Source organism: Sebastes fasciatus, chromosome 1 (assembly GCF_043250625.1).
Source record: "Sebastes fasciatus isolate fSebFas1 chromosome 1, fSebFas1.pri, whole genome shotgun sequence".
Lineage (NCBI taxonomy): Eukaryota > Metazoa > Chordata > Actinopteri > Perciformes > Sebastidae > Sebastes > Sebastes fasciatus.
In genome coordinates, this window is record NC_133795.1 from 3,185,488 (window position 1) to 3,212,987 (window position 27,500).

The 27,500-nt window shown below is 41.9% G+C and overlaps 1 protein-coding gene across 2 annotated transcripts in view; it reads right to left on the minus strand.

Annotated features, from left to right (window-relative positions):
* slc41a1 (solute carrier family 41 member 1) overlaps nucleotides 1–27,500 on the minus strand; it is a 37,537-nt gene that overhangs the window by 7,886 nt on the left and 2,151 nt on the right. For both annotated transcript variants that reach the window (XM_074640908.1, XM_074640991.1), the window contains exons 2-8: nucleotides 24,070–25,208; nucleotides 14,706–14,813; nucleotides 5,964–6,035; nucleotides 3,278–3,422; nucleotides 2,209–2,355; nucleotides 821–968; nucleotides 1–29 (exon numbers count right to left, since the gene is read on the minus strand). The exon at nucleotides 1–29 is cut by the window's left edge and continues 51 nt beyond it. In XM_074640908.1, the coding sequence (XP_074497009.1) occupies nucleotides 1–29; nucleotides 821–968; nucleotides 2,209–2,355; nucleotides 3,278–3,422; nucleotides 5,964–6,035; nucleotides 14,706–14,813; nucleotides 24,070–24,555 (1,135 nt within the window). In that variant the 5' untranslated portion in view covers nucleotides 24,556–25,208. The remainder of the gene's footprint in view (nucleotides 30–820; nucleotides 969–2,208; nucleotides 2,356–3,277; nucleotides 3,423–5,963; nucleotides 6,036–14,705; nucleotides 14,814–24,069; nucleotides 25,209–27,500) is intronic.

Here is a 27,500-nt window from a genome sequence, read left to right on the forward strand (position 1 = left end):
CGGTCTTGTCGAGGATCAAACCACCGACGCTACAAACACAGATTAGAGCGATTAACTTCACAGACTGACCCGTCATCATTACACAGAAAATACATGGAGATCCAACCATCAATTAAGAATCTGGTGTATGCAGTAGGTTGTGAATGGACATGTTTACATTTAGCTTACTTTTAGTGCTGATTTCAACATAGAAAAAAAATTTATATATACAGTATATATATATATATATACTGTATATATACTGTATATATATTAGGGCTGTCAATCGATTCAAATATTTAATCGCAATTAATCACATGATTGTCCATATTTAATCGCGGTTAATTGCAAATTAATCACATTTTTTATCTGTTCAAAATGTACCTTAAAGGGAGATTATTGATCAATATGCTGCTTTATGCAAATGTATGTATATATTTATTATTGGGAATCAATTAACAACACAAAACAACAACATATTGTCCAGAAACCCTCACAGGTACTGCATTTAGCATAAACAATATGCCCAACAGGCAACAACAGCTGTCAGTGTGTCAGTGTGCTGACTTGACTACGACTTGCCCAAAACTGCATGTGATTATCATAAAGTTATCATATTATCATATATATACTGTATACTTATCTTGTGTGCACAAATTAACCAAAACGTGGGAACGCTTTAATTAAATTGAGGCCACAAATGATATCCCGTGCACACAAAATAAGTAAACTGTTGCCTTGATTTCTTCTCTCTCTCTGTGGCCTCTCCAGGACTCCGTAGTATTCTGTGATGTGATAAAAGGTGAGATCAGGAGACTTGACCGCTGCGTGCTGTACGTACCTGCTGATGGCCATGGCGATGATGACGGGCTCCCAGCCGGAGTACAGCAGCTCTCTGGTGGACGGGATCCTCCTGGCTATCAGCACCCAGAGGGGGCACAACGCCACGAACACGGCACACACCAGCGGGTTGGCGTAGTCGTTGAACTCTGTATGGAGAAGAGAGAAGAGAACGTGTGTTGATGGACAACGCTTTTTATTATGCAGACGTTTTACTGAGAAATCTGTGGATTATCATTATTACTACTAAAACTACTACTATTATATTGCACCTTATACTATATCTAATACCTAATACTAATATATTGTACTATAACATACTCTACTATGTTCTTATGTTATACTGCCTTACCACATCATACACTATATTGTATTTCTATTTTGCTATATTGATACAGACAACAGTAAGTATCATTACTTAATCACAGTATTCTGTTTACATGTATACTAGACGCGCTGCTGTTAATCATACATTACATAATACATACTTTATTCATTTGTAATTGTACTGTGTATTTTCAGTTTTAATGTCTGTGAAGCATGAACAATGCGATATAAATAAAGTTTATTATTGTTATTATAAGTCAGTGAACTTGTCACTCGTAACTTTGTCTTTGTTGCTCTTGTATGGTTCATTCTTGTTTAGTTTCTACTCATATACTAGTTTCAAATACCTCTTATTATATTTGCTTCTAGTTTTTTGTTGTTACTTCTCTATGTATCTGTCCTCATTTCTGTCTTTGTGCTGCTGCAACACCTGGATTTCCCCTCTGGGGATCAGTATTGGTTTATCTTGTCTGATCCCTGCTGTTGTCTCTAGGAGGCAGCGTTACTACGACACTAGAACTACAGGAGACGACAACCACCACAAACACAACAGACAAAAAAAACCCCCCAAAATAAGCTCAACATAGTACCTGTGGCGTTTAAAAGTGAGTAAAGTTTGCAGACAGATGATGATGATGGTTTCATTGCTGCTGTGTTTGTGTTAGTGTTAGTCTGCGGTGCGGAGACGATGTGGAGAGTTTATTGGAGCTGGGTTTGTCTGCGGTAAAGGTACGATCTCAGAGCTAACAATAGATGTTCTAAAACACAGCGAGGTCAGGTGTGGGCGGCTTTTATCCTTATTTACCGCACGTAACCCGACGTAGAGTCACATTTCTACACATGCTGCTCCCTTTAATTAACGAAAACATCGTCAGAGGTAATAGAGGCGTTTCAGGGTGTATCACAAACAACTGTGATGACGCCACCGCTGTGGAAATGATCTCTTTATTGTTGTGTTTGTGTTTGCCAGGCACGGCGCCAGGATTTCTGGATGTGACTAATAAGCTCCATGACCTGATCATCACATTAGATACTAACTGTATCACAGGGTGATTTTATTACCTAGTTCCTTGTACAGTCCGGTGGAGATGCCAGCCAGCAGGGATAGCGTGATCAGGTCTCCCAGGCTGGCGGCGATGGGCGTGGCCACGTTGTCCGGGTTGATGCCGACTTTCCTGGACGCGATGATCACGCCGATCATGATGAGCCCTGTGTGTGGGGGTTTCAGGTCAGAGAGGTCACAACATGCACATGTCAATATGATATTTGATGTAACACGTGATGTTCAGTGTGACCGTCTATCATCAGGGTCAACCGTGAGGAGCAATAAACGGAGTAGATAATGTTGTCTTTAAGGTGCAGCCCGTTTTTTTTAGGACTCCAGGAAAGTTGAAGCTGGCGAAAACAAAACCTGAAGGTTGAAAACATAACTCTCCTTGAAGGTGCCGGCGCCCTCGGCCGACTTCACTGTCTGTCAGAGGCTGTGGCAGGTTCAGTTTGAGAGCTAGAGAGAAGGTACTGATATCAAATGAAACCTGAGGAATCCATCGGTACCAACCATGTCAAAACTGTCATGACATTATACCTGCTAAACATCAGCACCTTAGCATTTGTAAACGTATCTATGTAACTTCTATGCTATAAAGCCACTTTGTCTCGGTAATTTAGCAAGTTGAATGCCATTTAAAGGTCCCATATCATGCTCATTTTCAGGTTCATACTTGTATTTTGTATTTCTACTAGAACATGTTTACATGCTGTAATGTAAAAAAAACACTTTATTTTCCTCATACTGTCTGTCTGAATATACCTGCATTCACCCCTCTGTCTGAAACGCTCCGTTTTAGTGCATTTCAACAGAATAGCAACAGAATTGCGTTGCTAGGCAACAGCTTTGGTCCATGTTTACTTCCTGTCGGCTGATGTCATTCACATACACTGCAACAGGAAATAAACTGGGACACATTTAGAACGTTTACGTTTAAAACCGTGTGATGGTCTAAATATTGTAGATTTGTGACATCACAAATGGACAGAAATCCTGGCGGCTTGTTTCAAACGCACAATTTCTGAATACGTGTGTATACACGAATAATGTGTGTGTGTGTGTGTGTGTGGCGGCCGTCCATACCTAGCAGCAGAGAGGCGATGAAGGCAGTAGCCACGCTGGAGGCACACAGCAGCACCGCGTGGCCCAGCCTGAAGTGTCCCTCTGGGATCCAGCCGAAGATCACAGCAGCTATGGAGGCCAGGAAGCCCACCACCGTGGCCTGGACCTGAACACACGCACACACACACATTTAAGACGTTGACGTAGCTGTCGACTAGAGTTAACGTGTAAACTCCAGATGTATGTGAGACTATCTGAGGAGCTTTCATAATCTCGTCGAACTGGGCAGTTCAATTACAGACTGCAAACAAACCCCATTGTCCGATCATCATCATGGCAAAACAGTCCATCGCTTAACTGGTAAAATCTAAGACGATCGAGAACCTGCTGCTCCTTTTAATGCAGCTTCTGTCTTTATGTAAATGTGTTTTAATGTGTGCTGTCTGGGTGTAATATTTAATAGCAGATTTTGCAAACCAAAGACAAACTTCTGCCTTCTGCACGCAAAACGTAGACAATAAAGTAGATCCTGTTCTATTCCATCTGCACAATGTCCAAAGGTTACATGTCATTCATACATGCAGTTTTATTTACAGTTACCTATTTAATATCACAGACCCCAGAATTATTCATTCACTTACTCACAGTTATTAGCTTTTGATCCTAGGGGAACACCATCTATACGTCTCTGAATGGAGCAGCGGTGTGACCCAGTGTGAGTGCACCATATAGGAATATATATAGGAGGCTGTGTCAGCACCGGTTTGAAGTGTTCCAGGAACTATGGACTCACCAAACACTACATGGTGCATCCCTATACTTCACAATAGAGGATCTATACATATATATAAAGATCAATATATGTCCAGCTGGACTGACAGAGACTGATCTCTCAATCTGGAATAATTGTTTTTGATATGTCCTTGTTTATGTCCAGTAACTGATACAAGCAGCAGAGTAATGAGAGGCTGCTGCAGTGAGGACATTAAGGACATCAATTGAGAGTAATGACAGTAGTGTGTGATTAAAAAGCTCCTGCAGTCTCCCGCCGATGCTATTTCCTGTCGTACCGGCTTTTTACCTCAGGACAAGTTATTTTCAGACTCTGCCTGCCTGACATCTCCGTGACATTCCTGACAGGTTTGTTGCACCTGTTCGGGCGGAACACATTCATCATAATGAAGATGCAATGATCAGATAATAGGAGGAAACATTCGGGTGTAGTCTGGGTGTGTAGGGGCTTTAAGTATCCACTTTCAATTAAACTGTCACTTAATCTTTATGATCAGAACTAAGTGTTCAGAAGCCGGTCACACACATGACTCACATGTTATTGGTGAGCCCAGTAATGATCAGTCGTCGTGTTTACTGTACACACGTGCTGCACTTATGAAAGCAGGTTGTTCCCTTGTTTAGCAGTAATCTGATTCCTGATATGACACGTAAAGCAGGGGTTCATTTATCAGGTTAACGGATCAAGAGAAACCTGATTATTTGGTCATGTAAAATTGTAATGAGGTTTTTTTGTGCAGGATAAGGATCATTTTGTTTTGACAAAAGTGCCACCGGAGGAAAGAAAAAGCCTCGTTACTTGTAGCTGTGCATTGTGGTATCCAAAATAATTCAATGCAAAGTCACACTTAAAGGGTAACTTCAACCTGGACCAGGGGTCAGCAACCTTTACTATCAAAAGAGGCATTTCAGGCAAAAAAAAAAAAAAATCTGTCTGGAGCCGCAAAACATGTGATCATTGTGATGAAGGTAACACAGTTTATAGTCTAAATATATAGTATATAAGTCTAATGCAGTGAGGGCCAAAGAGACAATGTACTACGGATTATTAGGGCCACATTGAGGGAAAAAACATCTGAGATTTCCAGAATAAAGTCAGAATATTACGAGAAAAAAAGTCGTAATATTACGAGAATAAAGTAATAACTTTACGAGAAAAAAAGAAAATAACACGTAAAATTACTACTTTATAATATTATGACTTTATTCTCGAAATCTCAGATTTATTTTTTTTCCTCAATGTGGCCCTAACACTCGTACCATCGTACATCGTACATAGACCTACAACAATGATAAATAAAAATGAAAATGTAAACAAAAAACTGTTATTCATTGCCATTTTTATGAATCCACATGGAGCCACTGGAGAGGAGCTGAAGAGACGCATGTGGCTCCGGAGCCGCTTGCTGACCCCTGCTCTAGACCTTAATTTACCATCTTTTTGTGTCTAAGTGTCTAATCGGAACAACAATTTTTAAAATATGTCCAGTAGAGTTTGTTGTGTTGGAGCACAGAAAGCGTAGCTTAGTGTTATATAAAAGATTATCAATGTCATGGCTGAATATTTAGATGATTTCCACAATGTGGATGCGACACAAAATTTCAGAGCGAGGTTTCTCCGATCGAGTGATCAGACTCCAGCTCGGCTCTGATTGGTTGTTATCCTTCGGTCTGTGAGATCTTGCAGATGCCGTTAGGAGCACCAGAGGACACCAGAGGCACGTGATTTTTTTCAGATTACCTGTCTCATGCACTACTCTCAGGATTATAAAAATAACCTTTCTTAATCATATTTGCTCCATTTCTACCCACTGCAGCTTTAACCTGATTTCTCCCAGTAAACCAGTTTGTTAACTGGTCAGAGATGCTTCATCACTGGAGGTCACCTCTTTATCCTCTAGAGGGGTTCAGTTACCTGGATGAGGGCCAAGTTCCCCATGATCATCTTCCACATGTTCTTGGCCGTGTCCATCTGACCAATATTAGCCTGAGAGAGAGACAAGAACACACAAAGTCAACACATTATCATCTCTGTGTGTGTGTGTGTCTGTGTGTGTGTCTGTGTCTGTGTGTGTGTGTGTGTGTGTGTGTGTGTGTGTGTGTGTGTGTGTGTGGGGAGATGAGATAAGTGGAGTCGGCCGCAGGGTGGGGGATCAGATCAGAGTGTCTTTGTCCAGAGAACTGACATCTGATTGTTCTGACGGGATCAAGAGGCAACAGCATGCACACACACACACACACACACACACACACACACACACACGCACACACACACACACACACACACACACACTGATGGTCTCAAGTGTGGAGTGGCGGTGGCTACAGTGGGCCACTGTGTGTCCAGAGCAATGATCCTGATGCTCTTCCACAGTGAGAGGACACAAACAGAGGATCTGCTCTTCCTTCCTCTCCTCTAACATTTACATACGCAGAGGGAAACATCTGGACGCATGGAAACACACACAAGTCCGCAGGGAGAATATCCGCTTCACGCTCGGGTTTAATAAAGCAGCGCATGACGTTTATATGAATAAATATTTATTAATAGACGATTAATATATGGGGTTTTAATGTTCGGAGGATATTTTCAACTTCATTAAACTTCTGTTTTTATTATTGGAATATTAATCAATTGTTAGTTGCAGCCCTAAAATAAAGATAAACCAATGTTAGAGGTCGGACATGACGATCAGTACCGTCCTCCATTTCTCTGTTTTATTCCTTGCCCACCTGAAGGCTGAGACCTTTTTCATTATGAAGAAACAACGTGTGAAAATACTCGATTTTTGCGCCTTCTGACATCTGTCCGTCCAGCAATCTTACATCCTGACTCGTACTCGAGCTGCTGTGATGCGTACGGCACGGTGACCTCCTCGGGCCCCCGGTGCACAGCCACAATGTGGCGTTGAAGTGCGTTGGGCAGATGAAAAAGTGTTACAGGAGTGAAAAGTGTATTTCTTTCTTGTTTTATTTATTTGTTCATTTGTTACCTCGATGCAGAAAATGAGGAGGGGTGCCCACTGGCATTATTTTTTTTAAATTGTATTTATTTATTTATTTTTTGTAAAGGGCGACCAGAAGGTGGCTCCCTAGGCAACCCTGGTGACGATGTGTGTACGTCATTTCTACTTGTGTATCTGCCACACTGCATTACAAACACAAAAACACACTCCTCGCCCATCAATACCTCGCACACGTGTGTAAGGACGCCTCCTTTTTAAAAAAAATAATGAAACAGGATAAAAATCAATGGCACTTCTGGTAGAACATACTGTACATTTGGTATTTTGGGACGACTAGAAAGTATCTGTGATAAAGGTAACAGCAGACAAACATTATGATCATATATAAAGATGAACCAACGTTAAAAGTATTTAAATTGGGATGCACGCTATATAGATAAATAGATACATTTATCTGCCGATAATGGGAAATTGATCTTGTTATTTATTATTCCGATAATGAAATTATAGCGCTGATGAATCAACGCCAAATTGATTGTGTGCTCGCAGTCAGAATCACGGTGAAAAACTCACCAAGGTCCGGCCAGTCACGGTCGTACACACACACATACAGACAGAGATTCTTTGCTTCACAGTTTGATTATGTCATTTCATTTATTATGAATTGAAAACAAGCTGAAAAGCTGCCTAACCCTCGTGCACTAAAAGTATCACACCGTAGCCGTCCCCCCAACAAGTTTTCCATTTCTTTATGAAGCATAACAGTCTCCTATCTCCTATATGCCTTTTGTCGTTGTGTTTTGTCTGCAGTCTAGGCAGCTTTAGGCTCTATAAAAGCCTTTATTTTTGTATTGAGTATCTTACAGCTGCAACGATTAATCAATTAATTGATGAGTTGCCAACTATGAAATTATTCGCCAGCTATTTTGATAATCGATTAATCGGTTTGAGTATTTTTTTAAGAAAATAAAAGTCCAAATTCTCTGATTCCAGCTTCTTAAATGTGAATATTTTCTGGTTTCTTTCCTCCTCTATGACGGTAAACTGAATGTCTTTGAGTTGTGGACAAAACAAGACATTTGAGGACGTCATCTCGGGCTTTAAGAATCACTGATCAACATTTTACACCATTATCTGACAAACAACTAATCGATTAATCGAGAACATAATCGACAGATTAATCGTCAATAGAGTATTTAATACTGACTGTCTGACTTGACAGATTATGTCAAAACATAACATTCAAAATTCTTAGGAAAAATGCCCTTTAAATGCCAAAGTATGTTTGTGAAGTTTTTTGATGTTCTACACTATAAAAAATAAATGCACATTTGAAGAGTCAGAAGTTTTCTTTGTTTTGGTTCTGTTAACGAAAGATTTGGAGCTATGGAATATTAAATCATCCACCTCATGAGGTGTGCCTAATAAACTACAGGTTATGAACTTCTTTTTAAAATACAAAATGTGAAATTATCGGTTATCATATTGGCTGAAAAAACTCCACACTGTGCCTCCCTATATTTAAATGTTTAATAACTGAAGAGCCACAGTGTGATGGTCGCAATGACTGGGTATAATGTTTTATTTGTGGCTTTTCTCTCTCAAATTTCCCAAAATCTATCACTATCCCGACTTTATCTGGCAGCATGACAGGAAACACTCACAAGCCCAACTGACGTGACGGTCATGTGTACGTCATTATGACTTGTGTACGTCCCACGCAGCATTACAGCCACACAAACACACACTCCTCGCCCGTGTGAACGCGGTGCACGGACGCCTCCTGCTACCCCCAGCCATGCTGTCGCTCAGAGGAGGCACACCGCCACCAATATTAGATAAGAGAGATAAGAGAGATAAGAGGAAGCCAAACATCTGTGCATAGAGCAGTGTGGGAATCGCAGACTCACAATGAACTCCACAATGCAACGAGACGCACAACTTTTATCTGCTAAAACCTTTCAGGAGTTCACATAAAAAGATGTTTTATACATTATTCAAAATATATAATATATATACCTTATAGGACGACAATCTGCAAAACCGATTCAGTCCACAGATGAGCTCAGAAATTCGCAGAAGCATGGCCTGGTGTTACGTGATGATGTGTGATGAGGATGCCGAGTCCTCGGCTTTGTGTGTGTGTGTGTGTGTGTGTGTGTGTGTGTGTGTGTGGCGGCTGGATTAGTGGTGTTTGGATCATCACAGAGTCGGAGCAGGGTGAATGCTGTCAAAGTGATTCATGGGATGACATAAGATGGATGAGAGGCTGAAATACCCGACGATTCAAACTAGGGCTGTCAAAGTTAGAATAACGCGTTAACGCAAATCCGTTTTAACGCTGCTAATTTCTTTAACGCATTAATAGGTTGTAGAGGGCTAAGTTTTAAAGATAGAGTGAAGATACTGGCATCGTATGAAACTAGAAAAAACCTAATGAATCCATCGGTACCAACCATGTCACACTAGCTTGTTGCAAAAGAGGCTAAATAACGCTCCAAACTTACACTAAATTTTGGTGAGAAAAAACTGTCATGTCCATTTTCAAAGGGGTCCCTTGACCTCTGACCTCCAGATCAGTGAATGTAAATGGGTTCTATGGGTACCCACGAGTCTCCCCTTTACAGACATGCCCACTTTATGATAATCACATGCAGTTTGGGGGCAAGTCATAGTCAAGTCAGCACACTGACACACTGACAGCTGTTGTTGCCTGTTGGGCTGCAGTTTGTCATGTTATGATTTGAGCATATTGTTTTATGCTAAATGCAGTACCTGTGAGGGTTTCTGGACAATATCTGTCATTGTTTTCTGTTGGTAATTGATTTCCAGTAATAAATATATGCATACATTTTCATAAAGCAGCATATTTGTCCACTCCCATGTTGATAAGAGTATTAAATACTTGAGAAATCTCCCTTTAAGGAACATTTTGAACAGATAATAAATGCGCGATTCCATATTTAATCGATTGACAGCCCTAATTCAAAACGCATCTCTACGTTTTTTCAGGTGAACAACTATACCATTAATTTTCAACTCAGAGAAAATCAGTTGTTTTCAGGGTTGTAACCTGCTCACATGTGAATGGAGTGAAGCTGAAACATCTAATACACACAGGATGAGGATAAAAATGGTCTTTTGTAGTAGTAGTAGTAGTAATCTCTGATTATAGTGTGTACAATTCGGAAGCAGTGCAGATGCTGCCAAGTTCTAGTAATCCACAAAATAGGCTATCATTATCCAAATAATCGATAACATGAGAGGGGAGAAGACAGAAATGAGAAAACAACTTTCCTTTAGTGAAATAAATAATGATGAAAAGACCAAAAGAATCAAAAAGGAAACGCGCTCATGTGAAGTGAAAACTCCTACAGCCAGCCAGTCCCGGGGATTATATGATTTCTTTTCACTAATAAGCGCATTAGGAAACTTACAGTGGTCTTAATCTGCTCATAATTAGCGGCGGCATGGAAAGAAACGTGGTCCTGCTGTGGCCAGCCAGCCAGCCAGCAGAGAGCCAACGGTAACGTCTCAGGGCGAGCACCTCCTCACTCTGGCCTACTTTGTGATGACGGACGTGAGAATCCTTTTTATGTTCAACCTTAAACTATGCAGCTCAACTAAAGGGACCAATGAATGACAGAAAAGTGTTGATATTTAAGTCATTTTATCTGCTAAAGTCTTAAAAATGACTTAAAATCACCATTTCTTTCAAACACAGGTTCTGTCAAAATGCTGTTCAGTGTTGGGCAGTAGCAGCAATACAAGTAGAGACGTTAGTAGTTTATAAAGACTAAAAGTGGGGAAGCAAAACTATAACTTTGCTCCCCCTAATTGAATATTTGCATTTGCTCCATTGCTCAGGCTTCGTTTTAAAGGGGACATATCGTGCTCATTTTCAGGTTCATACTTATGTTTTGTGTTTCTACTAAAACATGTTTACATGCTTTAATGTTTAACAAACCCTTTATTTTCCTCATAATGTCTGCTTGAATATACCTGTATTCACCCTCTGTCTGAAACGCTCCGTTTTAGTACATTTCAATGGAATTGCAACAGAATTGCGTTGCTAGGCAACAGCTTGGGTCCATGTTTACTTCCTGTCAGCTGATGTCATTCACATACACTGCAACAGGAAATAAACTGGGACACATTTAGAATGGTTATGTTTAAAACTTTGAAATGGTCTGAATATTGTATATTTGTGACATCACAAATGGACAGAAATCCTGACGGCTTGTTTCAAAAGTTCAGTTTCTGAACACGGGCTGTGTGTATTTCTCTGTGGATTAAGCGTTTCAATACTTTCACAGTATTTATATAGAACTTAAACCTGCTTTATAATATAAAAGATGTGAAAATGTCACTTTTTACAATATGGGACCTTTAAAATACAAAAAGTAAAGTTAGTCCTCCGAGCTGAACACATAACATCGGTCTCTCTAGAAAAAAACATTTTGTTTATGAGTTACTGATCAGGGAAGATCAAATCTGTCGATATCTTTCCAATTTTACCAAAGTTAGTTAGTTTTTCTGTGTCGTGTCTCGACATGAGTTGTTTCGAAAAACGACGTACCGATCCATCACCTTCGGTTACACAGCAGCATCGTCCTCATACCATGGATGTACAGTATGCCTCTCTTACGCAACTTCCTGTCGCAGAATATGAGATAACTGTCTTGTCTTTTAGTGATTTTATTTTTTGTTTTTAGAGAAAAACGCCTTGTATTTCAATTTAAACTTTAGTATTTTAAAATGAAAATCAAATAACCACTCATTATTTGTATTGTTAATATCCTTTTGTGAAAGGCTGGAAGCTTCTATTAGCAAGAAGAGCAGGCTTCAGGTCTTCTATTGGCTTTTTCTAAAGTAAAACCAATCTCTTGAATGTGTATTATGACGTGGTTCTTGTATAATTATAGCTCTACTATCCTGCTGGTGATCCACATACACAGTTAAATGCTGCTTTAGTCGGGCTGCAGGGTTTGATGCTATTGTCTGTGTTTCCACTGAGCTCTCGCTCTTTACTATAATGCCTCTCTCTGAGCTGACATCTGAGGGGTCAACGACCCAGCAGCCGTTATGGAGGCATGAGAGAGTTAGTCCAGTATTGCTCTTAAGCGCACCAATCCTCACATTCTTTCCACTGGCCGGTGGGAAACAGGTGACGGAGCTGATTAGCATCGCTAGCAGGCGGCCCACCCACCCACCCACCCAGCACGGAAACATGTAGAGTCAGTTTACACCAAGTTTCCAAATACTTATAGTATTATTGAGTAGTAGAAGAGTAACTATGAACAACATTATATTATTTTTGGTCATGGTTTATATTGTTGCATAATTAATTAGCTAGTTGTCCTCATTTACACTTTAAAACTGATCATATGATCATATATTATACATAGCAACGGTCTGTTATACATAGCAACGGTCTGTTATACATAGCAACAGTCTGTTATACATAGCAACGGTCTGTTATACATAGCAACGGTCTGTTATACATAGCAACGGTCTGTTATACATAACAACGGTCTGTTATACATAGCAACGGTATGTTATACATAGCAACGGTCTGTTATACATAGCAACGGTCTGTTATACATAGCAACGATCTGTTATACATAGCAACGGTCTGTTATACATAACAACGGTCTGTTATACATAGCAACGGTCTGTTATACATAGCAACGGTCTGCTATGCATAGCAACGGTCTGTTATACATAGCAACGGTCTGTTATACATAACGGTCTGCTATACATAGCAATGGTCTGCTATACATAGCAACGGTCTGCTATACATAGCAACGGTCTGTTATACATAACAACGGTCTGTTATACATAGCAACGGTCTGTTATACATAGCAACGATCTGTTATACATAGCAACGGTCTGTTATACATAACAACGGTCTGTTATACATAGCAACGGTCTGTTATACATAGCAACGGTCTGCTATACATAGCAACGATCTGTTATGCATAGCAACGGTCTGTTATACATAACGGTCTGCTATACATAGCAATGGTCTGCTATACATAGCAACGGTCTGCTATACATAGCAACGGTCTGTTATACATAACAACGGTCTGCTAGTATGTTGCTCAGATATAGAAGTAGAACTGATAGTGACAGTATTTTTTTTTAAGTTAATGATTTGACGATGAGACACCACTGTTTAATTTTTTGGTTTCAATTGTTTTTCGTTAGTGTTTTGTTGAACTTTCCGACACGTTTCTATATTAATTCAGATGTGACGGTGAATCAGTGAAAAAATCGGGAAGTTCATTTAACAATATTTCGACGATGCTTCAACAATGATTTAACTTAAATTGTCAATAATTGTTGGTATCTGGCTGCGATATTAAATCTTGGGAAAGCTACTTGGAAAGTGTAGTAAGCCACCAGTTACCCTACATTAAATAAAGCTTCACTACACTGAACTGAACCCTCCAGAGCATAACCAGGCGTCCATGCTTCCAGACCTGCTAAGACCTTTAATATCTGGTTAATCAAACACAGTAAGAACAGATCCTGTAACATGGATGTGAGCAGCAGCCCATTCAGCATTATGTTGTTTAATTAATTCTCTACTATATTTACTGTCTGTCAGCTACAACACCGTGGCCTTCGGTTTGACGAACCCAGCATATAACTAACTAACAAGCTAACTGATTAATATTATGCAAAATATAAATGGGTCACATTATGTCTTGCTACTGAACAACATATTCAGATCAAACCAACCTGTTTGCTCAGGTGAACACGGCTCGGCCAGTGGAAATGTTAAAACAAAAACAAAGAATGGGACAGGAATGTTGCTATCAGTTTGACTGAAACCCGGGTCACGTTTTGGCAATATGACCTCTGACCCCAAGAACAATCAGCTTTAAAGAGTCTGTCAGGGGTTGCCAGGCAATGAGAGACAGGTAGGTTTACACTTTCCACAACCACAATCAACTGAAACAATTGTCCAGGCTCAAATTAGATTTTGCAGTGTTAAACAAACACAATGAGTCTACTTTTTATTTATATATATGGAATACAACCAGTGACACTTCTGGTGGGACATGCTGTACATTTGGTACTTCGGGATGACTATAAAGTATCTGTGAAAAAGGTAAGACCTCACCAACACAAGTAAAATCATGAGGATCCCCCAAATATTACTCAGTGGATTAATGAGGTAAATTCATGTGCTCCCTTGGAAACAATAACCTATGCTATAAGAGGATCCATGGATTACTTTTATAGAATCTAACCTTTCTATGGTATTTATTTAATTATTACTAATTATTATTTTCTATGTGCTGTTTTTTTTAATTTATTTTTTTTACATTTAATTAATTAATTAATTAATTAATTTATTTAAGGTTTCTATTTTACTACCATCAATTATATTATTGTAGTACTTATTACCTTTAATTTTAACAAATTAATTAAATTATTTTTATTTTATTTTTCTGTAACTTTACCTCTCGGGTTGGGAGGAAGGCTGGACGTGTCTCTGTGTGGGAGTGGGAAGCGATGTTTGTGTTTGTGTATATATGTATGTATGTATGCACATATTAAATGTTAAAAGTAAGATATAATTTTTTCTTTTTAAAAGGAATAAAAAGACCTCACCAACACACACTCTCACTCTCTCTCACACACACACACTCTCACTCTCACATACACATATTTCTTACCGCGGTGGAGAGTCTGGAGGCCAGCGTCATCTCCAGGTTGCCTTTGAGTCCCAGCAGAGCCGGAACCAGGATGAACACCTCCGACACCTCCGTGAACACCGTCCAGTGCTGCAACGACCACCACGTCATATCAGTGACATCAACATAATGAAACACATATTAAAACAGGACACATATATAGGATTTATCCTTTAGTTGGGAGCAGAACGTCTCGGTGACCTTGTTCTTTAGTATTGATCCGGCGGTGAAACCAGACCCGTGTGATGGACCAGATACTGTGTCTCTACAGACCTTTTACACCATGTATCATCGCAGCTCTCTGCTCTCCTCTAACGAGATCAAGGTCACTGAGACTTCATGTTGAAATGATTTATCATCCTCCTCTTCTGGCTTCCATTCTCCTCTTTCCCCTTGTGGGTCCCATATTTCACCTTCACCCACCGATCTTCATCTACTGCAGCTGTAACACGACGAGACTGGGCTGCCTCGTATACCTCATCCAAACTTAGACAATTACCTTAAGCAATATTAATACTTATGTCAATACACATGGACGGTTTACACACTTATGCAAAACTCCCCACAATTACTTCTGAAATGTTTACAGCATGGCGTTCCATTCTTCTCAGTGTGAGGAACCTTTTATGTAAGTATAAAGTTAGTTTAAATGTATTGTTTTAGGGTTCTCAAACTTTTTGGGGCCAGGAACCGCTTACAGGGGAGAAACATTCGGACTCTGAGATGCCACTATGGAACTATTTGTAATAAACTTTTTCAATTTCAATTTGAATCATGTTAACACCACTGCACACTGCATTTATACTTTGAAAGAAGGGCTGTCAAAGTTAACACGGTAATAACACGTCAACGCAAATTCGTTTTAACGCCACTAATTTCTTTAACGCAGCTTGTGATTTTTAGGTTGTAGCGGGTTCAGTTTTAAAGGTACTATATGTAACAATTTACATGTATTAATCGCTTTTTATTGCCATTGTGTGAACAGATTGTAATGTAACGATTTTCTCGGTTGCCTATAACAGCCTGTGGACTGATTGTTATGTAAAGGACTTGGGACGGTTTTGCTTCGTAATGTTAGCTGATGAAGTCATTTGCAAATGGCAAGTTCGTTAGTATCATGGAGATTGGACATTAACGGTGATATATGATTGTAATGTAATATCACGGCACTGTTTTGGCCGATGCCCGGGATGATCGCTCGCGCCTACGGAGCCCGAGCACATACACGAGCAACAGGATGCTGTCTGCAGTTCACTTAATGGCCACCGGTGTCAGTAATAACTACGACTTTCTAAAAGTTACATATAGTCCCTTTAAAGCTAGAGTGAAGATACTGGTATCATATGAAACTAGAAAAACCTAAAGAATCCATCGGTACCAACCATGTCATACTAGCTCATCGCTAGGGAGGCTAAATAACGCTGCGCACTTACACTACATTTTGCCGAGGAAAAACTGTCATAGCCATTTTCAAAGTCAAGTCAATTTTATTTGTACAGCCCAAAATCACAAATTTGCCTCAGTGAGCTTTACAATCTGTACATGAAGCGACCCCTCTGTCCTTTACAGTGCGATCCTCTCATCGGATTACAAAAAAAACCTTTTAACAAGGAAAGAAGAAAGGGGTCCCTTGACCTCTGACCTCCAGATATGTGAAAAAAATTCCATGTTGCGATTTGAGCATATTGTTTTATGCTAAATGCAGTACCTGTGAGGGTTTCTGGACAATATTTGTCATTGTTTTGTGTTATTAATTTCCAATAATAAATATATACATACACATTAGCATAAAGCAGCATATTTGTCAACTCCCATGTTGATAAGAGCATTAAATACTTGACATTTCTCCCTTTAAGGTTCATTTTGAACAGATAAAAAATGTGTGATTAATTTGCAATTAACCGCGATTAACTATTCTAAGCTTTCAGAAAATGACTGGCATAATTTCACAAATCCAGACATTTCAATTTACCAGTCTGAAACTGACTTTCAGTTCGTGCTTCAACTTGTGTCACAATTTCTATCAGAGTTTCTATTGGCCCAAAGCTAACAGAGCTTATTTTGCTTGTTCCCCATCTGTAGATGTGCACTTTGTAATGATACAGCACAATTTTATAATTCATGCAAATTATCCTGCAGACGCCCTGACAGAGTGCCACGGACCATAGAGTTTCTAGTCTGGTTCCAGACCTCCAGATTTGATTTGTTCAGTGATTCAAATGTCTGGTTGTGTTGTACCCGCTGATGGATGTTTCCCCAAACCAATCAGAGTCAACCAAACACAGCTTTAGGAGTGGGAACATCATGTTCCTTAAGGAGCTAGCTAGCTACCTGGCTACATCTATTAAAAGCAGCAAAAGAAAAATGGCAAAACAAGCATGGATGAGATGACGGAACTGTATCAATAATCATAATTTGCATGCAATGGTAAGATGGCACCATGATGACAGAGAGCCCATATTATACCACGTACCATGGTGGAAACACAAACCAGTAATACATCCAGTGAAGTCTATATTTTGCAGTATGTGTTACCCCCCCCGAACCAAAGACTCATCGTAAAGTCAGCCAGGAGCTAGGCCAGCTAAATCTGCAGGACAACTTGGGCAGGTGGAAAACATTTCCAGCACGTGGAAGAGAACATGTCTGCTCAGCTATGCATCCAGATCCTAGTAGATGGCCTTTAATGAAATGTATAGCTGGTGTTATTAGACCTGACCCTAGATAACCTTGTCCCTGGCTGCTGGCCAGACCTTGAGAGGGTGGGTTCCCCTGTGAGTCTCTGTCAGCCACCGGGGGTGAAGTGCCTCCCTCTGCTGTGCTTCCATTAGAGTTCATGCAGTGATAGCAGGTTTTGCGGTCTGCCGTGGCCAGAAACAAAGCTATCGCCGAGGCCGAGGCCATCGATCTATCTCCAGTAAAAGTGCTTATCTTTCGGGGGCCCCGGTCCCACAGGCCCCCCACCGGCACTTACAGTCCAGTCTGCCCGGAGCTGAATCAATATTCAGCGAGGCTGACGCAGAAAAGAAAAGAGAAAATAACCGAGGGGAGTAGCTGACGTTAGACACAAACACTGCTGGCCTGCATTTCTCACACCATGGCCAGCTTGTGTTTCACTACGTCGCTCCCACTGCGCATCCAGATGTACGGCACAGATAAGGGGCGTCGGTTGTATCAGTGGGCGTGACACCAGGACTCCAGCATGGGTTAAACTCGCTCTATCGTCTATCCCCCCCCTCGCTGTCACCGGGCCAAGCTCCACCAGAGCTCCTTTCCAACAGCCAGTCCCCTCGGCTTGGCTCGCTGCCTCCTGCCAACCCAGCAGCCTTGTGAGCACCTCTGTGAGCAGTCCTCTCTTATTTCACAGCCGCATGTTTTCAAGCTTTCTCCCCTCTCTCTCTCTCTCTCTCTCTCTCTCTCTACTTCTGTCTCACTCCCCCTATCTCCCTCTTTGCCTCCCCCGTGGTGATATATGTTGTTGTCTCCATGGAACACTGGCTCCGAGCCAAGCAAGCCCTCCTCCCTCCTCACGGCCACCTCCTCGGTTCCAGGAACTCTACTGGACAGCCCCAGTACCTCTGTGTACAGACCTATAGGAGCTCTGGTATGCGAGCCCCACAAGGGTTGGGTTGCCCAGTTGAGCAACGTGGCCCCCATTTTATCTGTGTTCACTGTACTTGCTGTACTGGACGGGAGGCTGATGGCACGCGCTGTCGACGCAACTACATCAGGTGGTGTCTGTTTCCAGGGATGGTACAGGTTGGGTCCGGCCGGCCTCGTATGTAAACACATGCCATGGAGGGTAAAATTAACACAGCTGTGGCCAACAGTATTGGGGTGAATGTTCGCTATGCAACAACATTGGCCTTAAATGGAGGAACAAATGCTGTGTTTCCTCTGCAGATAGTAGCCCCTCAGTGTAAGGGATTCTCCGCTGATCATCTTCAACGGCAACCAAACCAACACGTTCTCACTCCCAACTCGTCAAATACCGCAAATAACGACGCATGGGGTTCCCTTCTTGCGTTTTCCTTCTGGACGGACCGGGTACGGCGTGTCAACATACACTTGTTACATGCATAGTGTCCTTTCACAATAAATTATTCTATTCCTAAAATTCGTTTAGGCAACACAACCCCTTAGTTAGTGATAGGAAACGGTCGTGGTTGACGACGTTAACTTCACTGACCAGCAACTCACGTGTCTCATGGGACTGACGATACCAACGATGCCGCCAAGTCCCGTGACTAACGACTGACGTGAGTTGACGCTACTTTTAGTTTCACACGGGACACGAACACTGGTCAACTGGTCGAAATTCTTGTGTTTGTTTGAAGCCTCGAGTTCAGCATTTAGGCCATCGCCATCTTTGCATCTTTTCGCAACCAGAAATGACCCGAGAGGGTGGAGCTAAGTACAGCCGAACGCTGAATAAGACATTTTTGTTTTTGTCCGTCGCTATCTTGGTTTTTTTGAAGCCAGAAATGACCCGAGAGGGTGGAGCTAAGTACAGCCGAACGCTGAATAAGACATTTTTGTTTTTGTCCGTCGCTATCTTGGTTTTTTTGAAGCCAGAAATGACCCGAGAGGGTGGAGCTAAGTACAACCGAACGCTGAATAAAACATTTTTAGGCGACAAAAATGTCATAATTACCTTTCATGAACTGAAAACAGACCGTGAAAGGGTTACAGTTGTAAGACGAAAACACGGACAACTCCCAGACCGGACAACGCCGGTAGCGACCTGTCAATCACAAGGTAGCCCCGCCCTAAAGCATCCCCTGCATTATGGTCTATCTGACTCTAAATGGGACCATAATTTACTAAATGAACATCATGCTGTATTGAAGAAGACTTAAAAGAGTGATTGAGGCCATAAACTCATGTTTACAATGTTTACTGAGGTAATAAATCAAGAGAGAAGTAGGCTCATTTTCTCATAGACTTCTATACAATCAGACCTCTTTTAGCGACCAGAGGAGTCGCCCCCTGCTGGCTGTTAGAGAGAATGACAGTTTTAGGCACTTCACCATTGGCTTCACTTTTTAGACTCGGAGGTTGCCGCCTGATCGCAACCCAATGTCGTAACCAACTTAACCAGCGATCAATGGCGACTCCCACACCGCTGCACAACCCTGCGCTAATCACCGCAACACCTGATTTGGTGTGAATGCAGAGTGAGCCCTAAAGAAGCCGGAGATGTGGACTGTTGGCGTCCGGGGATCAGATGAAAGGTGGATGCAGGGTGAAATATCTGACTAGGGGGGAATGCAAATAAGCAACCTGAGACCCTCCAAGGACTCCTGGGGATCCTGGACAGAGTGAAAGATTAGCCAGGGTTTGGGGCCAACGCAAAAACACTCTAACCTACTAATCCGCTCAGATCCGAACCAAGGAGCTGTCTGGGATGTTGTCAGGTGTTAACAGCTGTGAGCTGATATGTTGTTAATGATTGTCAGGACATCTTCGGCTGACGGAAACGACTGACCACTAGAAACCGAAGGTCTAAAGCAAGCGGTGTAAATGGTCGGACGCCATTGAAAGTTTAGAAAAACACAATCATATATCTTAAACTGTTGATGCAGACATCAGAGCATCCCCTCTGTCCAGTGAACGGAGCCGGTGGTTGGAGTGATGACTCAGTTAGAGGGAGCGAGCCCACGCTCTGGTTACACTGTGGCTCTCGTGTGTGAAAACCAGGCGAGTGGATGTGGTTGGACCGAAATGGCGTCTGGTGGGCAGTGAGGGCTTGGCTGGTGTTAAACCATTGTGTGGACGACGATTTCCTGTTTACCGGCGGCTGTATTTTTAGACTGTTTTTCTAAGGCTGAAGCAGCGTCCGACTTCTTTATTTTGTTGTTTTAAGTCTACGGACACGCAGGGCAGACGGCTAGACACTGAGGCAGACACACAGATCATAATGACAATTTACTGCACTAACAAGGTTTCTTTTAGGGCTGTCAATTGATTAAAATAGTAAATATAATAAATTAATCACACTTTTTTTTTATCAAATTGTACCTTAAAGGGAGATTTGTCAGGTATTTAATACTCTTATCATCATGGAAGTGGGCAAATATGCTGCTTTATGCAAATGTATGTATATATTTATTATTGTAAATCAATGAACAACACAAAACAATGACAGATATTGTCCAGAAACCCTCACAGGTACTGCATTTAGCATAAAACAATATGCTCAAATCATAACATGACAAACTGCAGCCCAACAGGCAACAACAGCTGTCAGTGTGTCAGTGTGCTGACTTGACTATGAATTGCCCCAAACTGCATGTGATTATCATAAAGTGGGCATGTCTGTAAAGGGGAGACTCGTGGGTACCCATAGAACCCATTTACATTCACATATCTGGAGGTCAGAGGTCAAGGGAAGGTCAAGTTGCGTTAATGCGTTAAAGAAATTAGTGGCGTTAAAATGAATTTGCGTTAACGTGTTATATAATTTTTTTGCATTCTTGTTTTGTAGTTTGAAGTAGGAATCGTAGGTTTTACAATCTGTGTCTTGTGACTGATAACAAATCACCCACTTGGCCTTTGACACCGGCCTTCCCAGCAACACTAGCACTCCATGACCTTTACAAACGGCGTGTAACCTTTAGTGAGTAACCCAAGTGAGCCCTGTTTCTAGCCCTGGCTGTGGGAGACTGACGCTTTTGGGTCATTCTGCTGCCAAGTCGCTTAGCACAACTATGCAGACGTCTCAGTCCTCTATACCAGCCTGGACAGTCCTTTCTAGGCCAACCCCCCCGAGTGGGAATGAGGCCATGAGCTCTCTCTTTCTATCTTTCTCTCTCTCTCTCTCTCTGTGAGCTGTACATAGTCAAAGTGACCAACGTCAAAGAGGTCATATTTCAAAGAAGCCTCATAGAGAGTGACGCAAAAAGCCAAGTCGTGCAACTTCTAAACTCACGCCGGGCATCAAATAAAGCATGTTACAGTTTTACTTTTTACTTTAAGCAAAGAACTGGTGCAGTCTGACCGACCCAGAGAGAGAGAGAGAGAGAGAGAGGCTGAGAGAGAGTTGGACAATTACCTTCCTGCAAGGACAGGGGGGATTAGCTGAGTTAGCCTTTCACGGTGTCATGGACGGGGAATTACAACCTGCTAGATGCTCAGCCGAAGTGACCGTCTAGCCTCGCCTCCCCTCTCACCGCGAGCGCTTTTCCTCAGGGTTTGATAAGGCCCTTTACCTTCCCATGTCTCCTCTTTTATTTTTTCCCCAGCCTCACCTCTGAAAGGAATGGTTGCGCCGAGTGTTTTGGAAACTGGAGAGACTGCAGCAGCGTGGTGCCTTTAGTTGAGGCAGCGTGAAAACTTTTTTTCTGACCTCGAAACCTCTGCATTCCTGGTTTAGCGAGGATACCTAACCACGCCGTAATGGAGGCTTTGACGCCGCAGTTTAATTTGTTGTTTTACTCTGACTCGCAGGAGCTGCCTTTTCAGGTGCTTCAGAGAAAGTTCCCCTTCCTCGTCCCCCTCTGTACCCTGTGCCCAGTTCCTGGGGTCCAACCGTGTTGGCATCAGTGTGCGTGTACACAATGTGCCCGGACTGGTCTCCTGGCAGCACGACACCTGCAGCTTTTATCTGCATCACAAGCTGACTTTAAAGAAATATATGAGCTGTCAGCGTGATTTGGCCTCCATCTCTACGCTGCACACTAGATATACTCTGAACGAGACGGCAACTCCACTGAGTCAACAAGAAAAGGAGCAAAGAGAGTAATAATAAATTCAGTCATATCTTTTCTTGGAGTTGCTCTCTGGCTACACTCTGCACTACAATTAGCACCTTCTATTCTTGTTTCTACTCAGTCAGATTTAAAATAGCAGGGTGTGTGACACACAGAGTCACAGACACAGAGTGTACCACTATGTGTACCAGCATGTGCCAGCTCCGAGGACATGACAGGTAGGCCGGCCTCAGAGGTGAGAAAGGGTTATGTAAATAACCCCCATGGCGTTAGTGACGACACTCGTCCACGAACACTCGGTACGACAGACGCATGCCAAGGTGAGCAGGGCTTGTTAAACCAGTTCATTAAATGCTCCAGAGGCCCATCCTACAGCGTGACTCTGTACACATTCCTGGAGCGCCGGCTCTGCTCGGAAACACAACGGGTGACACGTTAGACAAACTATTACCGGAGGGTTCGAATAGTTAAGCTAACTGTATTAAAGCTGAGGTTGGGTTCTTCAATAAATGTAGCAAACATAATATTAAACATAAATGTAGCCATTAATTGATTGATAAAACGTGACTCAAATTGATATTTCTGTTTTAATTTGCTTCTTTATTTATTTATCTTTGTATTAATTCCCTTATTTATCTACCCTTCTGTTTAATATCCTCTTTTATTTATTTATTTAAAAAAAAAATGCAAAAAAAAAAATACAAAAACATTGCAAAAATAAATAAATACATTTATAAAAATAAATACATAAATAAATGAAAGGGAAAATTAAACAGAAGTGTAAATAAACAAATAAAGAAGCAAATTAAAACAGGAATATCCATTTATGTCACATTTTATCAATTAATTAATGGCTACATTTATTTTTGATATTATTTTTGCTGCATTTAATGACATATCTATTTATTTATTTATTTATTTATCAAAAACATTTTTGGTTATATTTGTTGAAATTCTAATTACATCCCGACAGCAATCAATAAATCAAATGCTTTGAAAAAAAAGAAAAAAATAGTTGCAGGACTGTAATAAACCGGACAATCATTTCATTCATGCCGAATGAAATGATTGGGCGGGTTACGGGTTGTGCGTCACCGGAGTCTTCCACAAGCTGCTAGCTTGACAGCTGTGAGTACTAACGATAGCCATGTACGACGGACAAAAACCAAGATGCCGATGGCCAAAACCAAAGATGGCGACGGACAAAAAGCCAAATTCGAGGCTTCAAAATGGCAGTCCACAAACCAATGGGTGACGTCACGGTGACTACGTTCACTTCTCATATACAGTCTTTGGCCTGAAGTAACTTCCCTTTTTCTATAGTTGACTAGTTTGACTTCTAGAGCATCTTTCATGCAGCTGGAGTTTACTACTTCACAACCGAGAGCAAACGGGATTTTCCCTTTTGTTGCTTCTGAATGATTAAAGTATTTTGGCCCCAAATCTTTGTTCCCCATTTCCAACCAGCTTCCAAAGCACCCAGACATCTTTAACCTTCCGTTAGTGTTACCATACAGTCCATGTTCTTTAGGCTGGAATAAGAGCATTGTGCGTAAAAGAGAATTCACCAACTTGTTTTCATTAACATCTACTACCTGCTGTGTGCTCACTATGTATGCGTTGGGATCACTCACCTGGACGATGTCTAGCACCATTCCAGCCGCCGCCGTCCCGAACCCGGCCAGCAGGAAGGGGAAGACCACCTGCAGGCCGATGGAGAAGGAGGTCTCCTTGAGGGGCGCCGGTGGTTCCGGGCTGCGGTCGGTGCTGGTGTCGTCGCTCTCGTTGCTCTGGCTCGCGTTCTCCAGGAGAGCGTCCTCCTCCCGCTGGCCTTTGGCGTTGGCCCGGCAGTCCAACGCCACCACGATCTCCGTCCTCTCCTCATCCTCCCCGGTCTCGCCGGCCCTCTCCGTGAAAGATGTGACCTCGGTGAGCTCCAGCGCGTCCCCGGCCGCCGGGCCCAGGTCCTCTGGGCCCTTGGTGAGGATCAGCGGGGGGACGGAGCAGTTGGAGTTGAGCAGGGCCGACGTCGGGGGGCCATCCTCCTTCTTCACCTCTATTGCCCCGGAGGACATGTCGACGTCAGGGAGTTTGTCTTGTTCTTTCGACCAAAGTACCATGCGGACGCCTTTGGAAGACAGTGGGCTCGACGAGAAAAGGTCAGGTTGTCTCGGCCAAACGGGTTTTGGGGAAGTCAGAATGGAATTGGCCACCTGATCTGGTTTTGAACCTGATCAGTCCAATTGATTTATCCCATTAAAGAGGCTTACAGGGAGTTGGGGTCGCTACTAAAGACCAGGAGAAAACTGCTCTGTTGGAAAAAACCTGCGGCAAGGCACATGCAGCCGTGCGTCTGCAGAGCCCGTGTTCCTGTCGGTGCTTCGGGAGCAGAACCAGTATGTTCTCCATTCACTGCAAGGTGCTCAGGGTAGACCGGCAAAAAAAAGAAGAGAGCATGCTGGTGCAAACAGCAGAGAAAAGGAAAACAACCGGCAGAAATCCCCTCAAAGTCACTTGTAAAACTGTCCGTTAAAGTTCAGTCAGAAGAAAGTGAAATCAGAGGTGTGGAGCGGGCAGATCGCAGCGCAGACTGGTCATGCTCTCGGTCCACTGATCGTGTCAGACTGGTGAGTGTACCCGGCTGGGACTGTCTCACCTTACACCACGTGGCTGCTGGGGAGGTTTTCAAGGGGAGATATTTAAAGGTCTGCAGTATGAAGATTGAATTACCTCCTGCGGAAAAAGTACCTCTCGGACCAGAGTGGACAGTCACCTGGGAAGAGAAGACATTCATCGATTAGTCCGTCTGAAAGGTAAACACTGTTCAGCCTCGTGGCAGAAGGTTGTTTCCTGACAATGTAATTCTGATGAAATCATCCATAGCTATTTAAATACCATTAAATAGTACTAAAACAACAACATAGTACAGCCTGAGTGACTTTATGTCCAGCTCTGATTGCTTTGAGGACATCAACGTGTAAGAGCTGAAAACTACACTGGTGTATATTTATATACTCGCTACGTATTTCTATGTAATATACTAAATATGAGCCATTTTCATTTATCACAAAGCAGAAATCCTGGATGAATGGAGGCTAATGTGCAAATGTTATAACTAGAGCTGTCAATCGATTAAAATATTTAATTAATCGCACATTTTTCATCTGTTCAAAATGAACCTTAAAGGGAGATTTGTCAAGTATTTAATACTCTTATCAACATGGGAGTGAACAAATATGCTGCTTTATGCAAATGTATTTATATATGTATTATTCAAAAATCAATTAACAACAAAAAACAATGACAGATATTGATCCAGAAACCCTCACAGGTACTGCGTTTAGCATAAAACAATATGCTCCAATCATAACATGGCAAACTGCAGCCCAACAGGCAACAACAGCTGTCAGTGTGTCAGTGTGCTGACTTGACCATGACTTGCCCCAAACTGCATGTGATGATCATAAAGTGGGCATGTCTGTAAAGGGGAGACTCGTGGGTACCCATAGAACCCATTTACATTCACTGATCTGGAGGTCAGAGGTCAACGGACCCCTTTGAAAATGGCCATGCCAGTTTTTCCTCGCCAAAATGTAATGCAAGTTTGGAGCGTTATTTAGCCTCCTTCTCGACCATCACGTTTGACATGGTTGGTAGCAATGGATTCATTAGGTTTTATAGTTTTATATGATACCAGTATCTTCACTCTAGCTTTAAAACTGAGCTCGCCACATCCTAAAAATTGCAAGTTGCGTTAATGCGTTAAAGAAATTAGTGGCGTGAAAATTAATTTGCGTTAACGTGTTATACAATTTTTTTGCATTCTTGTTTTGTAGTTTGAGGCTCGAATCTTTTAGAATCTGTGTCTTGTGACTGATAGCATATCACCCACTTGGCCTTTGACACCAGCGTTCCCAGCAACACTAGCACTACATGACCTTTACAAACAGCGTGTAACCTTTAGTGAGTAACCCGAGTGAGCTCTGTTTCTAGCCCTGGCTGTGGGAGACTGACGGTTTGGGTCATTCTGCTGCCAAGTCGCTTAGCACAACTAAAATTATAATCGCGTTAACTTTGACATTTGTAGTTATAACAAATAAAAAACTTCTAAATATTACAGAAATATTATAGAAATATAAAACACATAGGTAAGGGTTAATGTACAGCGAGCCGGTCATTGTTGTGAAGGAATCCCCGACAGGGCGAAGCGGCACCCCGACACCCGCGCCCTGTCAGGGATTCTTTCACGACAATGACCCGCTAGACACAAAAACGGTCCGCCAGAGTCCGGCATCAGAGCTGTGCCCATAGCAACGGTCTGTTATACATAGCAACAGTCTGTTATACAGAAATAACAGACTGCAGAATGCTAATCAGAATTGAGTATTCAACACAGCCGTGTAATAACAAGTACGTGCTCACCATAATAATATAACACAACTGCGAGAATCTTGAAAACATATATTTAAAGTTCCTGATTATTGATGATAAAACCTCCTTAAAGGGGACATATCATGAGAAACTCACTTTTTCAGTGCTTGTTAACATACATCTGGGTATCTGGAGTATCAGTCAGTTTTTTGTCGGCATGTGATTCAACAAGCCATTCAGATTTGGCAATTTTAGCCAATCAGAGCTGGTCTTTTAAAGAGACAGGCGCTAAAACGGAGCGTTTCAGACAGAGGGTGAATACAGGTATATTCAGACAGACAGTAAAAGGAAAATAAAGTGTTTTTTGAACAATAAAGCATGAAAACATGTTCTAGTAGAAACACAAAATACAAGTATGAACCTGAGAATGAGCAGGATACAGTATGTCCCCTTTAAGCACCATGAGTTCACTTTGAGTCCTACAAATGCTCCATAAGCTCTTGTAATAGACGGCCAAACTAAAACCACTTCACTCTCCACTGACATTATGGCAGACAGACCAACAGCTTCAAAACAAATTCATCCAGCGCCAAATTTCCTCCCGGTGGCTAAAAATATTCTCCCATGAACAGAAGAACATCCTCTACAACTGTCACACACAACTGTCAAGTTACACTCGATGCACACACAGCAT